This window comes from Hemiscyllium ocellatum, chromosome 1, assembly GCF_020745735.1.
Source record: "Hemiscyllium ocellatum isolate sHemOce1 chromosome 1, sHemOce1.pat.X.cur, whole genome shotgun sequence".
Classification (NCBI taxonomy): Eukaryota; Metazoa; Chordata; class Chondrichthyes; order Orectolobiformes; family Hemiscylliidae; genus Hemiscyllium; species Hemiscyllium ocellatum.
In genome coordinates, this window is record NC_083401.1 from 61,493,562 (window position 1) to 61,512,757 (window position 19,196).

At 40.9% G+C, this 19,196-nt stretch overlaps 1 protein-coding gene across 1 annotated transcript in view; it reads left to right on the forward strand.

Moving 5' to 3' along the window:
• Window positions 1–19,196, forward strand: part of LOC132818630 (gamma-secretase subunit Aph-1b-like) — a 94,999-nt gene that overhangs the window by 8,450 nt on the left and 67,353 nt on the right. Inside the window, exon 2 of the mRNA XM_060829643.1 lies at window positions 12,689–12,859. Within this exon, the coding sequence (XP_060685626.1) occupies window positions 12,689–12,859 (171 nt within the window). The remainder of the gene's footprint in view (window positions 1–12,688; window positions 12,860–19,196) is intronic.

Sequence of the window (19,196 nt, forward strand, 5' to 3'; positions counted from 1 at the left end):
AGACATTGATTTGGCCACAATTGGATAATTGCTTGCAGTTCTAACCACTGCGCTTTGGGAAAAAATGTGAAGGCATTAGCGAGATTGCTGAAAATATCCATTGAAATGGCCCCAGGGTCAGGAATCTCAAGAGGATAGAAAGTTTGGAGAAGTTGAAACTGCACCTTTTGGATCAGAGAAAATTCAAATGAGATTTGATAGAGCTGTTGAAAATTGAGGGATCTGGATAGAATTGATCAGGTGAAACTTACTATTCGTGGAAAGATTGAAAACAAGGGGGTACAGTTTTAAAATAAGCAATGGCGATATTAGAAACCTTTACCTATATTGCCTGGAAAAAGTATGGAATGGGCTGTCTGCAAGTGTGGGTGGAGGCAGATTCATTCAAAGCTTCCAAATGGGAATTGGGCCATTATCTGAAAAGGGAAAAAAAAATGAAGACAGTAGGAAAAAAGGCAGGGGAGTGGGATGATGGGATTCTTCTTCAGAAATCCAGCCTAGAGATATTGGGCTGAATGGCTGCCTTCTGTGTTGTAACAATTCTGTGTTTAAGACTTATATTAATTTGATGCCTGTCTGACAGTTGATTGATTTCTTAAGTGTGCACATTTGTTTTTCATACCAATTGGAAAATTCAAAGAGAAATTTGGGTACAAAGCAGTGGAGCTTAGTCCATGTGCCACCTAAGGACACCAGATTTGGAGTGGCCTATCAATTTTAAAGAAGTCGTTTAGGACTTTTTAAAAAAAAAATGTTTCTCTTCTACTGGAGGCTATCGAACCTGAGGGTCTCTAGAACTCTCTGATTTAACAAAAAAAAAACCCATTTTTCTAATCCGCCTGTTCAGAGATGTTATTACATACCTGGAACAGGTGGCTTCAAACCCAGGCTTCCTGATCTGGGGTAAGGACACTACTACTCTACCACATGAGGGTCATACATCTGAGTAAATCTTTCTCAGTTACATTTGTGTAGTTGAGACCCTGAAATACACTTCTTTGTTTGTAATTACTGAGGCAACTCTGTTGCAATACATTGCTTAACAGCGTGACTTCCCTTTTGTAATGGTCATCAGGAACTCAACTCATACATGCTGACCCAGAAATTTCACTAAGTTTTGATGTGTTTAGAATATAAAAATATGTTAAGTCAGTGATATATTTTTCAAGTTTTGTAGTGTTCAAAATTGTGGTAGCCAATTTGCACACCATGAAGTCCCACAAATGCACCACTAGACTATTGACATTTAGATTTATACAGTGCTTTTAAGATTATATAATGTTCACATAAAACAAAAGATGACAGGGAGTCATTTGGACTAATGGGGGTATAGTTGTTGAAATACTTTGCCAAAGGGGCAGATGTTAAGGTGGTTTTTTTTTTAAATGAGGAAAGTAAGGCAGAGGAGTTTCGGAGACAATTCCAGAAATTAGAACCAAATCTGGAACAATCAAATTCAGGAAGAGGCCAGAATTGGTGGAAAAAAGAGAATTGTGTTCCTGGAGGGAAGAGCATGACCCTGGATAGATTTTGAAAATTGAGATGGCATTTGACAAGGAGCCAATGTCCATCAACAAGCAAGAATCTGTTGGGCTACAGGGTTTGATCCTAATTGGGGGATGAACAGCTGAGTTTGGATCCAATCAACTTACAAAACTGGAATTCTCTAATCTGGAAGTTACAAAGTAAGAAGGATGGTTTTAACAGTAAATGAGTTAAGCTGAGAATGGATTCTGGTGACATTATGGAATTGGAATTAAGTCCTGGTGATTAAATGCATATCTGGTTAGAAGCTTAGCTTGGGGTCAAATATGATGCAAACATTACAAACCGACAGTTTCATTAGTTGTCAGGGGCTTGGACTGAGCTGGTGGCTCAGGAGCAAAGTAGATGGACTACAGACGATGGCTTTAATCCTCCCATTGTTTAGATGGAAATTTCTGCTCATCCAATACTCAACATTGGACAAACAGTTAACATTTTAGCACCAGTGAAGGAACTGAAAGACTGTTGGTAAAGAAGAAATGGGTGTCATTAGTGTATATGCAGGAAATAACATTTCACCAGTGAGATGAAGACCACATAATTTGCTTTTGTGATGCTGATTGCAGGATAAATATTGATTTTGGATGAGAGTATCCCATGTGAGTTTTTTTTGCATTCACCCATGGTGCACAGAAATAAGACGAAATTATTGAGTTCTGTTTCTGCCATTCAACTAGATCTTGGGTGACTAGTACCTCAACTGTATTTACACAGCTTCATAGAGTCATACAGCATGGAAACAATCTTTTTGGTCCCTAAGTTAATCTAGCCCCATCCTAATGTAACCATCCTAGCATAGGCAACACAGAGACACATCACAGAATTCCTTGAAGGCTGACATTCCAACCAGAGCTCAATCAATAGACACATTGAACTTGACCCTGTATGCAAACCATTCAGATACAGAACCAGAAGTACCAACAAACAGAGACATATAAACACCAGGGGGGACAGAGCACCAACACCTTATCAAAGCTGTACTGAAGATGTAACCTTGCAAGGCGATGAAAAGTTTGCAGAAAAACACACCTGCTCAGCGATGAATCCACAACCTGAGCTGTAAATCTTCCCAAGAACTCAAGCCTTATTGCCTGTATTTGGTAATTCCTCTATTTTTCTGTTCATGTCCCTGTCGAAATATCTTTTGAATGTTGTAACTGTATCTGTACTACTTTCTTTGGCAGTCCTTTCCACACATTAAAAATCTTGTGTGTCAAAACAATGACCCTCAGATCCCTTTTAAATCTTTCTCGTCACACCTTAAAATGTGCTCACTAATTTTGGACTTCCACACCCTTTGCTATTCACCCTATCCATGCCCCTCATGATTTTAAAACCTCTACAAGGTCACCCTCAACTGCCTACGCTCCAAGGTAAAAAGTCCCAACCTATCCAGTCTCTCTTTATAACTCAAACCCTCCAGTCTTGGCAACATCCTGGTAAATATTTAGTGATCCTCTTGAAACATTTTAAATGCTATTGCCTGTCTGTCATTTGTCCTGTCTTGACAACTTAAGGAGCAATAGTTCCCAGGTGTTAGTGCCTTTTGGTAACTCACTCAAGTGACCATCACTTGTGGAAGTGGATATTAACAAGTTATTTGACTGCAGAAGACATCAAAACTGAACTTGATCCCACAAATGCATTTATATGAAAATACACATGCACATGTTGATAATGATTGTGCATGTTTATTCATTTTTCATCAGGCTTTATGATGCATAGTTGAAAACCTGACCCAAATGTTGAACTTGCATATTTCAGTTTCAGACTTTGTGATTAAATGCTTCTTCTACAGGATTTTATTTTTCATTGGTGTTTACTTTTCATTAGTTCCTTTGCTATTTTGGGGGTGAATGTTTTTTTAAAACAGATGTTATGTGGAATATTTTTAGCGATTTTAGTGTTAAATTTCATAATGTAACTGGCCTATCGAGCCATCTGCCAGAAAGTACGTTTTGTAGCCTGAAGCCTTATCTTTGTCAGGGGCATTGGCCTGCATGCTCATGGCGCGCTCTCATCAGCTACAACTGTCTCTCAAGTATCAGGTGGTGTTTGTGTTCCTGGACAATAACTCCAGAACCTGACTTTGAGCTTTCTTTTAATACTGCTGGCTTTCTGTTGTATTTATTAACTGCTTGCTCGCACACGTGGCAGAGCAGCCTCGAAGAACCTTATGACCTACTCTTGTTCCTATTTTATGGTTTAATTGTTGGTATAAATATACTATAAGAATGAATTGTACAATGTAATTTGGGCTGATGTCTCATGGCTTAGTCACCCTTTGGTTCAACTAGTCCATGCTGACCATAATCCCAAATTAAACTAGTCCCACCTGCTAGCTCATATTCCTCCAGACTTTACTTATTCATGTACTTGTCCAAGTGTCTTTGAAATCCACCGCTTCCTCTAGAGGTTCATTCCACAAATGAACCACTCTGTTTTAAAAAACAATCTCCCTCATGTCCTTTTAAAAATTTTTCTTTTCTCACCTTAAAAATATGCCCCATCACCTTGAAACCTCCCACCTTTGGCTGAAGACACCTGATCAACCTCTTACACTTTAGTGAAAAAGTCCCAGCCTATCCAGCCTCTCTCATAATTCCAACCCTCCATTCTCAGCAACATCTTGGTGAATCTTTTCTGACATCTTTTCACCTTAATAATATCCTCCCTATAATAGGGTAACCAGAACTGGATACAGTACTCCAGAAGAGGCCTCACCAACGTCCGGTATAACTTCAACATGACATCCCAATTCCTATACTTAAAAGTCTGAGCAATGAAGGCAAGTATGCTAAATGCCTTCTTAACCACCCTGTCTACATTTGATGCAAATTTTGAAGATTTATGTACCTGAGCCCCGAGCCTCTGTTCCACAACACTATCCAAGGCCCAATCATTAATTGTAAAAATGCAGGACTTTTACAATGTAGTGTACAAAATCCCATGCAAGGACTGCACAAAACACTAAAAAGAACAAACAGGAAGACAGCTCACGATCCGCATCCATGAACACCAACTGGCCACGAAACCACACGACCAGCTATCCTTAGTAGACACAGATGCAGATGACAAGCAACATGAATTCGACTGGGACAACACTACTATTATAGGGCAAGCCAAACAGAGAACAGCCAGGGAATTCCTAGAGGCATGGCACTCATCCACAGATTCAATCAATAAGCACGTCGACCTGGACCCAATATACTGATCACTGCAATGGACAGCTGGAACTGACAACCAGAAGCGGCAGATTCAAACCACTACAAATGCTGGAGGAAAGATCACAGAAGTGCTTCACAGGAGGCTCCCAAGCACTGAGGATGTCACCTAGACAGGGGATGAAACGTTTGCAACACAAATTCCCAGCTCGGCGAACAGAACCATAACAACAAGCACCCGAGCTACAAATCTTCTCCCAAACTTTATCCTATTCCATCACTGTTTTAAATCTAATAGAATTATGGTCGCTAGCCCCAAAGTGCTCTGACACCTCAGTCACCTGCCCTGCCTTATTTCCCAAGAGTAAGTCAAGTTTTGTACCTTCTCTAGTAGGTACATCCACATATTGAATCAGAAAATTTTCTTGTACAGATTCCTCTCCCTCTAAACCCTTAACACCATGGCAGTCCTAGTTTATGTTTGGAAAGTCTAACACATCGAGTTAGACCCCATTTACCACCCCTTGAGACAAGGAACAGGAAGTGACTTCACAGGAAATGACATCACCAACCCAAACATATAAATTGAAAGCAGGAATTTTCAGTAGTGCTTCACCTGAGGCCTACTGAAGATGTTCCCTGGTAAGGTAATGAAATGTCTGGAAATGAACCTTCCAGCTCAGCGAGCAAATCTACATCCAGTTACCCAGAGTAAGTTAGCTAGGTTCACTACCAAATTTTAAAACAGACAAACATTTATTCACAAAATTACGCAATGAACCAAAAAACAGAATAAATAACCACTACAGACCTCGATCTATCGAAACTAGACTTAAGTATGCTGTTCCGGATATACACAACAGTCCCAATAAGCAAAGTTGCTTTAGAAACCAGTATAAGTGGAATGCATGCTTACAGGTTGAAGTTGAAGGGCGGAAAGAGAGTTTCCAACAGCTCACTGTTCAACTCTTCACCAATTCAAAACTGAACTAAACTAAACTGCTCAGCTAGAGAACTGACCATTCCCCTTTCACTATACTGGTCACTTCTAAAACATGACCACTTTGGCCTGAAGTCTCATCTATTAACATATAAACAAAAAACCCCTCAAAATCCTTTTCATCTCTGTACCAAATCAAACTGATTGGAGCCCGGTTTGGTTTATTACCCATCTGAAAAAAGATCAAGGATAGAGTGTTATTGCGCCAAGTAACAGCTTTTAGAAAAATAGGGACTAGCTTTGTGCCACCTCCCCCCTTTAAAAAATCCATCAATACCAAAAGATGGCTTCATTTTTAACCTTCAAAACTCGGTTAGTAGTCTAAACATACATACACACTATACTAATTATGAACATGCAGACATGCACAACCACATACAAATTCAGGCTGCAGTACACCCACCACCGAATGCCTCTGTATCTCTTTCGCGCCTCGATAACACATTGGCAATCACGTTTCCATGACCTGCCACATGCACAGTTGTCAAATTGAATGACTGCAACAACACGCTCCAAACAGTCTGGCATTTTTGTCCCTAAATTTTCCACAAATGTCAATGTGATCAATGTATACGATTATCTCAGGATGCATTGCTGGTAATATAAACACTGAAATGTTGTAAGGTCAACACCAAGCTTTAAGTCTCTTTCTCCACCGTTGAATATTTCTGTTGATGAATGTTCAATCTCCTGGAAAAATACCTGATGGCTCTTTCTATCCCTTCTTCATCCTTCTGCAGAAGCACTGCACCGACACCCACATCACTGGCATTGATAGTCACCTTGAAAGGCTTCGTGTAATCCGGTGTGGCTAATACTGGGGCAGTGGTAAAGTTTTTAGGCTGTCAAATATCTTTTGACAGTCCGCTGTCCATTGAAACTTCTTGCTCTTTTCTAACAATTCGGCAAGTGGAGCAGCCACACTGCTAAAGTTCAACACAAACTCTTGATAAAATCCACTCAACCCAAAGAACCGTATTACTGCTTTTTCTCGCGGATGGTGTGGGAAATTTTTCATTGACTTTCGTTTTTGCATATCTTGGGCCATTTGTCCATGTCCAGTAACCTGGCCTAGGAAGGTGACTTGGGCTTTGACAAATTCACTTTTAGCAAGGTTTACTGCCAAGCCTGCCTTCCGAAGTCAACCGAACAATTCCGATAAATGCGGTTAATGTTCCTTCGGTGAGTGACTAATAACCACCGGGTCATCGATGTACACCACACGGTTGGTAATCCAGCAATGGCTTTATTAGTCAGTCTCTGAAATGTGACTGGAGTGTTATTCATACCAAATGGCATGACTTTGAACTGATAATAGTCCGTTTGGTGTTACGAGAGCCAAAATCACCTTTGCTCTCTCTGACAGAGGTATTTGCCAGTAGTCTCTGACCAAGTCCAACTTAGAAATGTAAGTTGCTTGTCCCACTTTTTTGACAGTCTTCCAACCATGGAATTGGATATGCATTGGTCTTTGTAATGACGTTGACTTTGCAATAGTCCCCATGTAACTGTTGGGGACCATCTGGCTTTGGCACCATAACTATGGATGAGCTCCAGTCACTTAACTCACTTTGATTTTGCCATCTTGGAGCATGCACTGAACCCATGCCAACTTTAAGGGGTTATGCCTATAAGGATGTTGCTTAATCCGAGCAGCATCTCCGATATCTACATCATGCACGATTAGGTTAATACGTCCAGTTTATTTCCACATATCTCCCCATGTGATAGTCATAACTCTTTCAGGTCATTTCGATTTTCTCATGGAAGTTAACTCAATAATTTATTCAAATTTTTGACAACTTCCTCATTGTCCAATTTGATTTGAGGAATGTCCAGTTCAGAATCCTCTGAACTTCGTTCTTCCTTCTGTGCTGTAATCACACCTTCTCCTGCTTTCCTTTCCCATCAAAATACCTTTTGGACATATTCAAATGATGCACACTGTGAGACTTCTTCCTATCTGGAGTCCTTATCAAGTAGTTCACCTCACTCAATTTCTCTCAACTTGATACGGTCCACTAAACCTTGCTTTTAAAGGCTCACCTGTCATTTGAAGTAACGCCAGTACCTTATTCACAATTTTGCAATTGGGGATTTGTGATTTCTTATCCACTTCATGTTTCATTGTATGCTGTGATACTTTTAAATACTGTCTAGCCAACTCTCCAGCTCTATTTAATCGTTCTCTAAAATTTCACACATATTCCAAATGTGTGGTCTCTAAATTCTGACTTATTAATTTCTTCTTAATCAATTTTAATGGTCCTCTTACTTCATGCCCCAAAATTAATCAAAATGGACTGAATTTGGAGTATTCATTCGGTGCATCTCTGATCGCAAAGAGTAGAAACGGAACTCCCTTATCCCAAAAATCTGGATAATCCTGACAATAAGCCCTCAACATGGTCTTTAGTGTTTGATTCTATCTCTCTAGTGCACCCTGCGATTCCGGATTTGAATTGCTTTATTCCCAAGTTATCCATAACCTCCTTGAATAGTTGGTACTGGAGGTCTCCTTTACTACCTTCACTCGCTTCCTTTAGCACATCTTCTCCCATAGTGCCTTTCTTTAACGACCTGCTCTGTGACTTTATGTGTCCCACTTTCTGGCAGTGGAAACACCTTTTCTCAGTGCCGTTCTAAAACCACCAGCACTGTAATTTTCTGTGTCCCACTCCATTACAGTGAAAACACCTGAGGCCTTTCACCTCCTTTCCACCCTCTTACCAGTGTTCTCTACTCTTGTTTTAGTAATGTAGGAGCTCCCCTTCTCTCAACTTCTATCCCTCACAGGACAAAGTTCTGGCTGGAAGCTTGTCTGATGCACCAACTTGTACTCATCTGCTAATTCTGCTGCCCTTCTCACTTCCTGAACTTTCTGTTCCTCCACATGAATTCTTATCACCTCTGGAAGCGAGTTTTTAAACTCCTCCAGCAGAATAATCTCTCTTAGAGCCTCAAAGGTCCTACCTATTTTTAAAGCATGGACCCATCTATCAAAATGACCAAGTTTAAATCTTTTGAACTCAACATAAGTCTAACCTGGTTCCTTCTTTGTTTCTGAACTGCTGTCTATATGCTTCCGACACCAATTCATAAGCACATAAAATAGCCTGTTTAACCTCTTCATGATCTCTTGATCCCTCATCTGACTAGAGTCAAGATTCCAGTGGATAACTGGAAAAGCACAGCAGCTCAGGCAACATCCAAGGAGCAGGAAAAACCCTTTATCAGGATGCTGATGACACACCAAAGTGTTTGAGTAACTCCCTTAGAATTTCAGCTTTACTTTTGTCCTTGGTTAAACCCAAATCTAAATTCTTTGCTAATTCTAAAAGTATGGCCTTTTTCTTTCCCTTCTAAACTTTCTTGGCAAATTTGAGAATCATCTTCAAATCCCAGAACCTCTTTAGCAATTTTAAGAGCCATGTCTCTCACTTTTAATTTAATTAACCACAAGTAACTGAAATTAAACAAACTGCCTCACCTATGTTTCATTTAAAGATCTAGGACACTAACCTGCAGGTGGTTAAATCTGCAGGGCCTTTTTGTACCCCAAATCTATTCAAATCTGTCTAAACCTCGGACGAAAGCCCCCAAACTGTTATGACATAACCCCCCCCAGCTAATTTAAACCAGCAACACAGAAAAGATTTACCTCATGCAGCAATCTGTGAAAATTCAAGAGGCAAAGAACTATCCCAAATGTCACTATTTAAAATAAAAATTAACAACTTTTTTAAAGATCTAACAGAGAATATTAACTAACGACTATTTACAACTCATTTATCCAAACCTAACTATTACTTTCCCCTCTACAATACTGGTCTGATAAAACTCCCGATTAAGATTTACCAAAAAATTCAAATCTCAAAACCAGCCAGCTGTCGAACCTTCACTTTGTGTCTTCCTCTGTAGACCTGCTCTCCAGGTTGGTGATGTTTATTTTCTGTGCAAACTCCTTCTCTTCAACAGGTATCTCTAAGAAAGTTCTTACTAACAATCTGTTGGTCTTTTGGCAGTTTTCCCCCGCCTGTTCAATCATTTTCGGTTTTATACCCTAAAGCATCAGATCGTTTAATTGATTTTAATATTGTCAAAATACCAAATTCAAATTTGATTGGAGTTTGGTATCTTGAGGCAGAATTTAAATTGATTGAATTTGAGTTTGTTTTTGTCTCATAGCAACCCAGCCAGTGCTAGCTGTTCTGGCCAAGCATTACGTTGTTACCTTGTTCTGCACACTCTCTGCCTCCCTAAGTCCTTGCTAGCTTTGAACTCTCTTATAGGTACAGTACCCCTTAGACATTCATAACATCATAATTATCCAAATTCATCAAAGACATTCCATTATTGGAGCTGCTTTATGAAGGGGCCATTTGCTGGACACAGGCATGATGGGGTGCTTCAGGAGGAATGTCGGCAATTGACTGGTTTTCCCAGCTCCAGAGGGGCTGTTAGATCCGCTTCTGGAAGCATCTTCTAGATCTGGATTTTTCTATCTAGTATCTTGTATAAGAGAAGTAGGAAGTTAATGTTGTGACATTGCCATGGATAGCATTTTATTTTCTAAATCCCTTTCACTTCTTTTCCTAGCGTCCTAGTCTGCCATATTCTTTGAAGCTATAGATATAGGTGAGGTGCCGGCAGATTGGAGGTTGGCAAACGTGGTGCCACTGTTTGAGAAGGGTGGTAAAGATAAGCCAGGGAACTGTGGACCGATGAGCCTGACCTCAGTGGTGGGCAAGTTGTTGGAGGGAACCCTGAGGGACAGGATGTACATGTATTTGGAAAGGCAAGGAGTGATTAGGGATAGTCAACATGGCTTTGTGCATGGGAAATCATGTCTCACAAACTTGATTGAGTTTTTTGAAGAAGTAACAGAGAAGGTTGATGAAGGCAGTAGATGTGATCTGTATGAACTTCAGTAAGCCGTTCGACAAGGTTCCCCTTGATTAGCAAGGTTAGATCTCATGGAATAAAGGGAGAACTAGCCACTTGGATACAGAACTGGCTCAAAGGTAGAAGACAGGGTGGTGGTGGTGGTGGAGGGTTGTTTTTCAGACTGGAGGCCTGTGACCAGTGGAGCGCCACAAGAATCGGTGCTGGGCCCTCTAGTTTTTGTCATTTACAAAAATTATTTGGATGCGAGCATAAGAGGTACAGTTAGTAAATTTGCAGATGACACTAAAATTGGAGGTGTAGCGGACAGTGGAGAGGATTACCTCAGATTACAACAGTATCTTGACCAGATGGGCCAATGGGCTGAGAAGTGGCAGATGGAGTTTGATTCAGATAAATGCAAGGTGCTGCATTTTGGAAAAGCAAATCTTAGCAGGACTTATACACTTAATGGAAAGGTCCTAGGGAGTGTTGCTGAACAAAGAGACCTTGAAGTGCAGGTTCATAGCTCCTTGAAAGTGGAGTCGCAGATAAATAGGATAGTGAAGAAGGCGTTTAGTATGCTTTCGTTTATTGCTCAGAGTATTGGGTACAGGAGTTGGGAGGTCATGTTGCGGCTGTACAGGACATTGGTTAGGCCACTGTTGGAATATTGCATGCAGTTCTGGTCTCCTTCCTATAGGAAGGATGTTGTGAAATTTGAAAGGGTTCAGAAAAGGTTTACAAGGATGTTGCCAGAGTTGGAGGATTTGAGCTATAGGGAGAGGCTGAACAGGCTGGGGCCGTTTTTCCTGGAGCGTCGGAGGCTGAGGGGTGACCTTATTGAGGTTTACAAAATCATGAGGGGAATGGGTAGGATAAGCAGGGAAAAGACTTTGTCTGGGATCGGGGAGTCCAGAACTCGAGGGCATACGTTAGGGTGAGAGGGGAAAGATATAAAAGAGACCTAAGGGGCAACATTTTCACGCAGAGGGTGGTATGGGTATGGAATGAGCTGCCAGAGGATGTGGTGGAGGCTGATACAATTGTGACATTTAAGAGGTATTTGGATGGGTATATGAATAGGAAGGGATTGGAGGGATATGGGCCCTCTGCTAGCAGGTGGGACTAGATTGGGTTGGGATATCTGTTCGGCGTGGACGGGTTGGACCGAAAGGTATGTTTCTATGCTGTACATCTCTCTGACTCTATACTGAATCCACAATAAGAGCAAACACAAATGTCAATTTTTCCAATTTCGCGAAGATTTTGTATGGTAAACTTGTCTGGGTGAAATGTTTTCTGTCCAGCCACAGAAGTGACAATAGCCACTGGCTTTGTCTACCACTTGTGATTTGTTTGTTCTTTTCACTTGCAGCTTTTTAAGTGTAAGGAATTTCTGTTCATAACTTCAACATTATCGATTATGTTCTAACTGTCTTGTAAAGAAAATCTGAGGTCAAAATATTTTTTTCAGATCCATTAAGAAAATTTAATTTTTTTTGACAAATCATCAATACTACTGGTAGGAAGAAAAAGATATAATTAAAACAAATTAGTATCCAGTTGGATGAAAGTAAACGATTGTTCTGGGTTTGTATTATGATTTCTCAATAGCAAATTATTTAATTTTATAAACCTTGGTGTTTGTTTTATGGTATTGAGATAGAATTGTAAGTGCAGAAGTAAATTCAACCCTGGATTTAGGGAATCTGGAGATGAAACAGTCAGTGGAAGGCTAAATAGTTTAGAACATATGGAGCTAAACAGTTATTCAACAATACTGTCTTTTGAATTTGTTACAGATATCTTTTGAGAAACTAGAAACATGTTTACATCATGTTTTTTGTTCAGCATTAATTAGTAATTTTGCTTTGTTTTTCTGATGGCACTTTCATTTTTACATTATACACCATCTGCAAAAGCCTTAAACCAAAAACCAGCCTGGTGTTACTTACCATCATGCTGTCCTCCTACACTGAAATATTGAAATATTTCCTGCAGCCTTGCAGGCAAAATTATTGTCTGCGAGCTAACATACTATTTAATTTGTTAATTTATGCCATTTAATAATTGAGTGATATCTTCATTGCAGGGCATTTTTCTGGTTACTATCCTTGCTGCTGTCTTCGTTAGTGTGGTTTATTGCTGTAAAAGCCAGCAATGAGAAGGATGCAGAACTCCAAAAATCTCTCATTATCTTTGGTGTGATGTTCTCTGTATTACTGCAGGAAGTTTTTCGGTTTGCTTACTACAAACTATTAAGGTATGTATAATTTACAAATTACCATATCAATACTCCCATCTGCTGGATTATAAACGTCTCTGCCATAAGGATCTGGTTATGTTCACTTGTGAGGTGTGAATCACCAGCTGAATACTCATCTGTTTGCAAGTGAACGAAATGATATCAGAGCTCATTACCTGTCCATCTCTAACTGAGAAATGTAGTTGTACCACTTGGCTGTAGTATATCCAATCTGCAGTGAGTGGAACTGTATTTGCTAGTCCATCTCTGATCTGGTTCCTCCACTACCTTTTGCACTTTTCCTGCATATGTTGACAGGTTACTGAATGAATGTGATGTATTGTTTTTTTCTCTTGAGTGTGATGATAAGATTTATGTACCGTGTTGCGTTAGGATGAGGTAACTGTCACCACCAGATGAATAAATGTGGGTGTCAGATTCCTGGGGCATTATGACATATTCTGGCGCAACACAAAACTGTAACTTGGATCGTATATCTGAACAAAATTGGAACCAATGTTCTCTCTGAGTTTAACTTGTACTGTAGAGGACGGCTTAGACTAATTTAGTTGGGACCGAGAAGTCAGAAAGGAGAAGAAATGAGATAGGAGGATGGAGAGATATTAAAGATGGTAAAATTAGCAAAGTTCCAAAATTGCAGGAACTAGTTTAATGAAAAGAAGTAATGGGATTATTAACTTGTATATATGTCAGAGAACAATTTAATTAATAAAAAAATTGCAAAGCTGCAGGAATGAATTGTACATAACGTTGTGACATAGTTACTATCATATGCCATGATTGAAACAAGGCCAGGTTTGGGTTTTTAATGATCCTCATTGCTGTGGACTGAGGAATGAAAATGAAGGGAAAAGAGGAGGTGTGCATTATGAGTTAAAGATGATGCCACAGTTTTAAGTAGCCTGTACTAAATGGTTCTGTGTCTGAATCTATTTGGCTTGAAAGGGTAGCTTGAAACACACAGACAATGCTGGAGAAACTCCGCAGGCCTGACACCATCTATGGAGAGAAAAGCAGTTAATATTTTAAGTATGACTTCTTCAAAAGGAGTAGATTGTTGGGATTTATTAAGAAGGCAACCCACTCTCCATATTCTGGGCAAGAATTTTTAAAATTCCAAAACACATCCTCCTGGTTTCTCCCTCCACCCCAGTGATCCAGATCTTTTGGTTAGCTGCAGAGTCTATGCCAATCATTTTAATAAGATTAATCCTTTCATGCTGGATCCTTAGGGCAGTCTGCTTCCAGCTTCCTTTTAAAGAGTAGCATTGTGAGGCCAAGATAACAGCAATGGAGATTTATACACCATTTTTCTACCAAGCTTCTCGTAAGGTCATTGGTCATTATTTTTCAGTCTACAGTAGACTTGGTGGAGATGTGAGAAGTCTGGAAAATTGCAAACATTGCAGACACAAAGTCAGAAATTGCTGGAAAATCTCAGCAGGACTGGCAACATCTATGGAGAGAAATAAATTACGTTTCGGGCCTAGTGACCTTTCTTCGGAATGGCAGACAAACATTATGGCATGTTTAAGAAAGGTTGTAAGGATAAGCCCAGCAATTAGACCAGTCAGTTTAACCACTGGTGGGGAAACTTCTAGTAAGAATTATTTAGGATAGAATTAGTAGTCTCATGGAAAAAGGCTTGTGTTGACTAGGAAGAGTCAGTATGGAATTCTAAGTGGGGGATTTGTGTTTAACTTGCGAGAGTTTTCTTGAAAGGTTCACAGAAAGATGAAAGCAATGCTGTTGATGTGTTGTACATGAACTTCTAGGAAGTGTTTGGTACAGTTCACACAAAATATTGTGAGGAATGTAATATGTTATGGAGTAAAAGGGACAGTAGCAATGTGGATACAAAATTGGCTTCATGATAGAGAGTTGTCAATAGTTATTTTTTGGCTGGAGGAAGGTTTGTAGTAGCATTCTCCAAGGGTTGGTATCAGGACCTTTTGCTCTTCCTGATTTATATTAATGATCAAGATTTTTTGCATGCAGGGGACAAATTCAAAATCTGCAAATGACACAAAACTCGAAAGAATTGTAATCTGTGAGGAGGTCAGTGTAGAATTCCAAAAAGATATGGACAAGTTGGTGGTGTGGATAGACAGGTGGCAGTGTTCAATGCAAAGAAGTGTGAAGTGATGCATTTTGGTTGGAAGAAAATAGAAAGACAATGTAACATTGGGGATACAATTCTAAAGGGTGTGCGGGAGCAGAGGGGCCTGGATGCATATATTGTCAGAACACTGAAGGTGGCAGGACAGTTTGAGAGAGCGATTAGTAAAATCTATAATATTGGTTTTATTAATAAGGGCATAGAGTACCAGAGCCAGGAGGTGATGCTGAATTTAAGATATTTGTTAGACCCTAACCAATGTATTATGAACAGGTCTACATGACACAAGGATTATAACCACATTGGAGAGAATATAAAAGCGATTTAGAAGGATGGTTTCAGGCATGAGAAATTTGTTGTGGGGATGGATTGAAAGAGGTTGGAGCTATTGTCCTTAAAGAAAAGAAATCTAAGAGGAGATCTGATAGTTTTCAAAGTCATGAGTGGTGTGGATAGAGTAGATAACAATTATTTTTGGTAGTGAAATTATCAAGAACCTAGAAAGTATTTAAAATGATTTGCAAAATGAACAAATGGAATGCAAGAGAAATCATCTTCACATATCTAGCAGTTGGACTATTGAATGCAGTACCTGAAAGTGTGGTGAAGACGTGTTCAATTGAGGCATTCAAGAAGGTGTTGAGCAACTTTTTGGAAATAAATATTATGGTAGTGTAAGGCAAAATAGCGAGAATTTGGCAAGCTTTGGCAAATCGTGTTAAGGAGAATCCAAAGGGATTCTACACGGACATCAAGGACAAAGGAGTAATTAGGAAGAGAGCAAAATCCCTTAACGATTAGCAAGGCCAACTATGTGTGGAACTGTAGGAGATGGGGGAATATATTAAATGAGTATTTTACATCAATGTTCACTGTGGAGAAAGACATAGAAACTAGAGGAAATAAATAGCAATCTCTTGAAAAATATCCATGTTGCAGAGGAGGTGGTGTTGGACATCTTAAAATGCATAAAGGTAGATAAATCTCAGGACTGGATTGGGTGTACCCTAGAACTGTGGGAAGCTAGGGAAGTGATTGCTGGGCTCCCGGTATCATCGATATCCACAGGTGAGGTGCTGGAAGACTGAAGGTTGACTAATGTGCCACTATTTAAGAAAGGTGATAAGGAAAAGCATGGAACCATAGACCGGCAAGCCTGACGTCAGTGCTGGCCAAGTTTTGGAGGGGAATCTGAGGGACAGGATTTACGTTTTTCTGGAAAGTCAAGGACTGATTAGGGATAGTCAAATGGCTTTGAACATGAGAAATCATGTCTCACTAACTTGAGTTTTTTGTTTTGAAGTAATGAAGAGGATTGATGAAGGCAGAGTGATGGCTGTGAACTATGTGGACTTCAGTTAGGTTCCTTGTGGTGGACTGGTTAGCAAGATTAGATCTCATAGAATACAGGGGAACCTTGATTATCTGAAGGTGTTGGGCGGGCACTATTTCATTTGGATAATTGGTTATTCGGTTAACCGATTAAATGCCTTTCCTCTAAGGCTTGGAGTTTTAAAAATCTATTCCCCATTCAGAACACTGAAGCAGCACACAATGCGTGAAACCCTAACCCCAACCTTATCTAACACTGCCCCCCGTCCCCAACCCCACTGCCCCAATCCTGTCCAATACCGCTCCTGCCCCCAACACTGCACCCTGCCCCCAATCCCATCCAACACTGCCCTCGCCCACCCCTCCATCCCCGTCCAGCACTGCTACCCAGACCAGTTGCTGCTGGACTGGACACCAACAACAAGACTTCTGCAGTTGCCTTTGTGGGGTAAGTCTCCAAATAGCCACACACACACGCAACTTTTTACTGCCACTTTTTGACAGGTTCCACCTTTGCCCTCCAATGTTGGATAGATTATATAGAGAAGGGGGAAGATTAGGGTACACCCCTGTGTAAATCTCCAGGGAAGGTGTGGGGAGAGAGAGAGCGCGGGCAGACAGCCATTTGGAGACGTTGCCTGTTTAATCACTGTAAACAAAAGATGCAATTACTGTCGGAAACACGTCTTTGATGTAATGTTTCCATCGGGACCGAGAGATCTCCTTGGATAATCCGATTTTTGGATAATTGGTGTTCGGATAATCGATGTTCCTCTGTACAAGGAGATCTAGCCATTTGGATACAGAACTGGCTCAAAGGTAGAAGACAGAGGGTGGTGGTGGAGGGTTGTTTTTCAGACTAGAGGCCTACGACCAGTGTTGTGCCACAAGGATCGGTCCTGGGTCCACTGCTTTTCGTCATTTATATAAATGATTTGGATGTGAACAAAGGAGGTATGGTTAATAAGTTTGTGAATGTGAACATAGGAGGCACAGTGGACAGCGAAGGTGGCTACCTCGGGTTACAACAGGTTCTTGATCAGATGGGCCAATAGGCCAAGGAGTGACAGATAAAGTTTAATTTAGATAAACGTGCTGCATTTTGGAAAGGCAAATCAGGGCAGGACTTATACACTTAATGGTAATGTCCTGGGGAGTGCTGCTGAACAAAGGAACCTTGGAATGCAGGTTCATAGTTGCTGAAAGTGGAGTCGCAGATAGGATAGTGAAGAAGGCATTTGGTATAGAACATAGAACATAGAAAAATACAGCGCAGTACAGGCCCTTCGGCCCTCGATGTTGCGCCGAGCAAAGCCTACCTAACCTACACTAGCCCAATAACCTCCATATGCTTATCCAATGCCCGCTTAAATGACCATAAAGAGGGAGAGTTCACCATTGCTACTGGCAGGGCATTCCATGAACTCACAACCCGCTGAGTAAAGAATCTACCCCTAACATCTGTCCTATACCTACCACCCCTTAATTTAAAGCTGTGTCCCCTAGTAACAGCTGACTCCATTAGCAGAAAAAGGTTCTCAGTGTCTACCCTATCTAAACCCCTAATCATCTTGTACACCTCTATCAAATCTCCCCTAAACCTTCTTTTGTCCAATGAGAACAGCCCCAAGTGCCTCAGCCTTTCCACATACGATCTTCCTACCATGCCAGGCAACATCCTGGTAAACCTCCTCTGCACTCGTTCCAATGCCTCCACATCCTTCCTATAGTATGGCGACCAAAGCTGCACACAATACTCCAGATGAGGCCGCACCAGAGTCTTATACAACTGCAACATGACCTCAGGACTCCGGAACTCAATTCCTCTACCAATAAAGCCCAGTACGCCATATGCCTTCTTCACAGCACTATTTACCTGGGTGGCAACTTTCAGAGATCTGTGTACATGGACACCAAGATCCCTCTGCTCATCCACACTACCAAGTAGCCTACCATTAGCCCAGTAATCCATCATCTTGTTACTCCTACCAAAGTGAATGACTTCACACTTAGCTACATTGAACTCCATTTGCCACCTTTCTGCCCAGCTCTGCAACTTATCTATATCCCGCTGTAACCTGCCACATCCTTCTTCGCTGTCCACATCTCCACCGACTTTCGTGTCATCCGCAAACATGCTCACCCAGCTTTCAAGCCCCTCCTCTAGATCATTTATAAAGATGACAAACAGCAATGGTCCCAACACAGATCCTTGTGGAACACCGCTAGTAACTGCACTCCAAGATGAACCTATTCCATCAACTACTACCCTCTGTCTCCTTCCAGCCAGCCAATTCCTAATCCAAACCTCTAATGCACCCTCAATGCCATACCTCCGTAGTTTTTGCATTAGCCTACCATGGGGTACCTTCTCGAACGCCTTGCTAAAATCCATATACACCACATCTACTGCTTTACCCTCGTCCACCTCCTTAGTCACCTTCTCAAAGAACTCAATAAGGTTTGTGAGGCACGACCTGCCCTTCACAAAACCATGCTGACTATCCTTGATCACATTATTCCTATCCAGATGTTCATAAATCCTATCCCTTACAATTCTCTCTAAGACTTTGATGGCCCACTTCCCCAGCTGATCAAGGTCCTGCTGTAATTTCTGAGAACCTTCCTCTCTGTCCACTGTCCCGCCTATTTTAGTGTCATCCTGCCTTGTACATTCCCATCGAAATCACTGATATCGATAACTAACAACAATGGGCCCAGCACTGACCCCTGAGGCACTCCACTAGTCACAGGCCTCCAGTCCAACAAGCATCCTTCCACTATTACCCTCTGCTTCCTACCATCAAGCCAATGGTGTATCCAATTTGCCAGCTCCCCCTGGATTCCATGTGATCTAACCTTCCAGAGCAGCCTACCATGTGG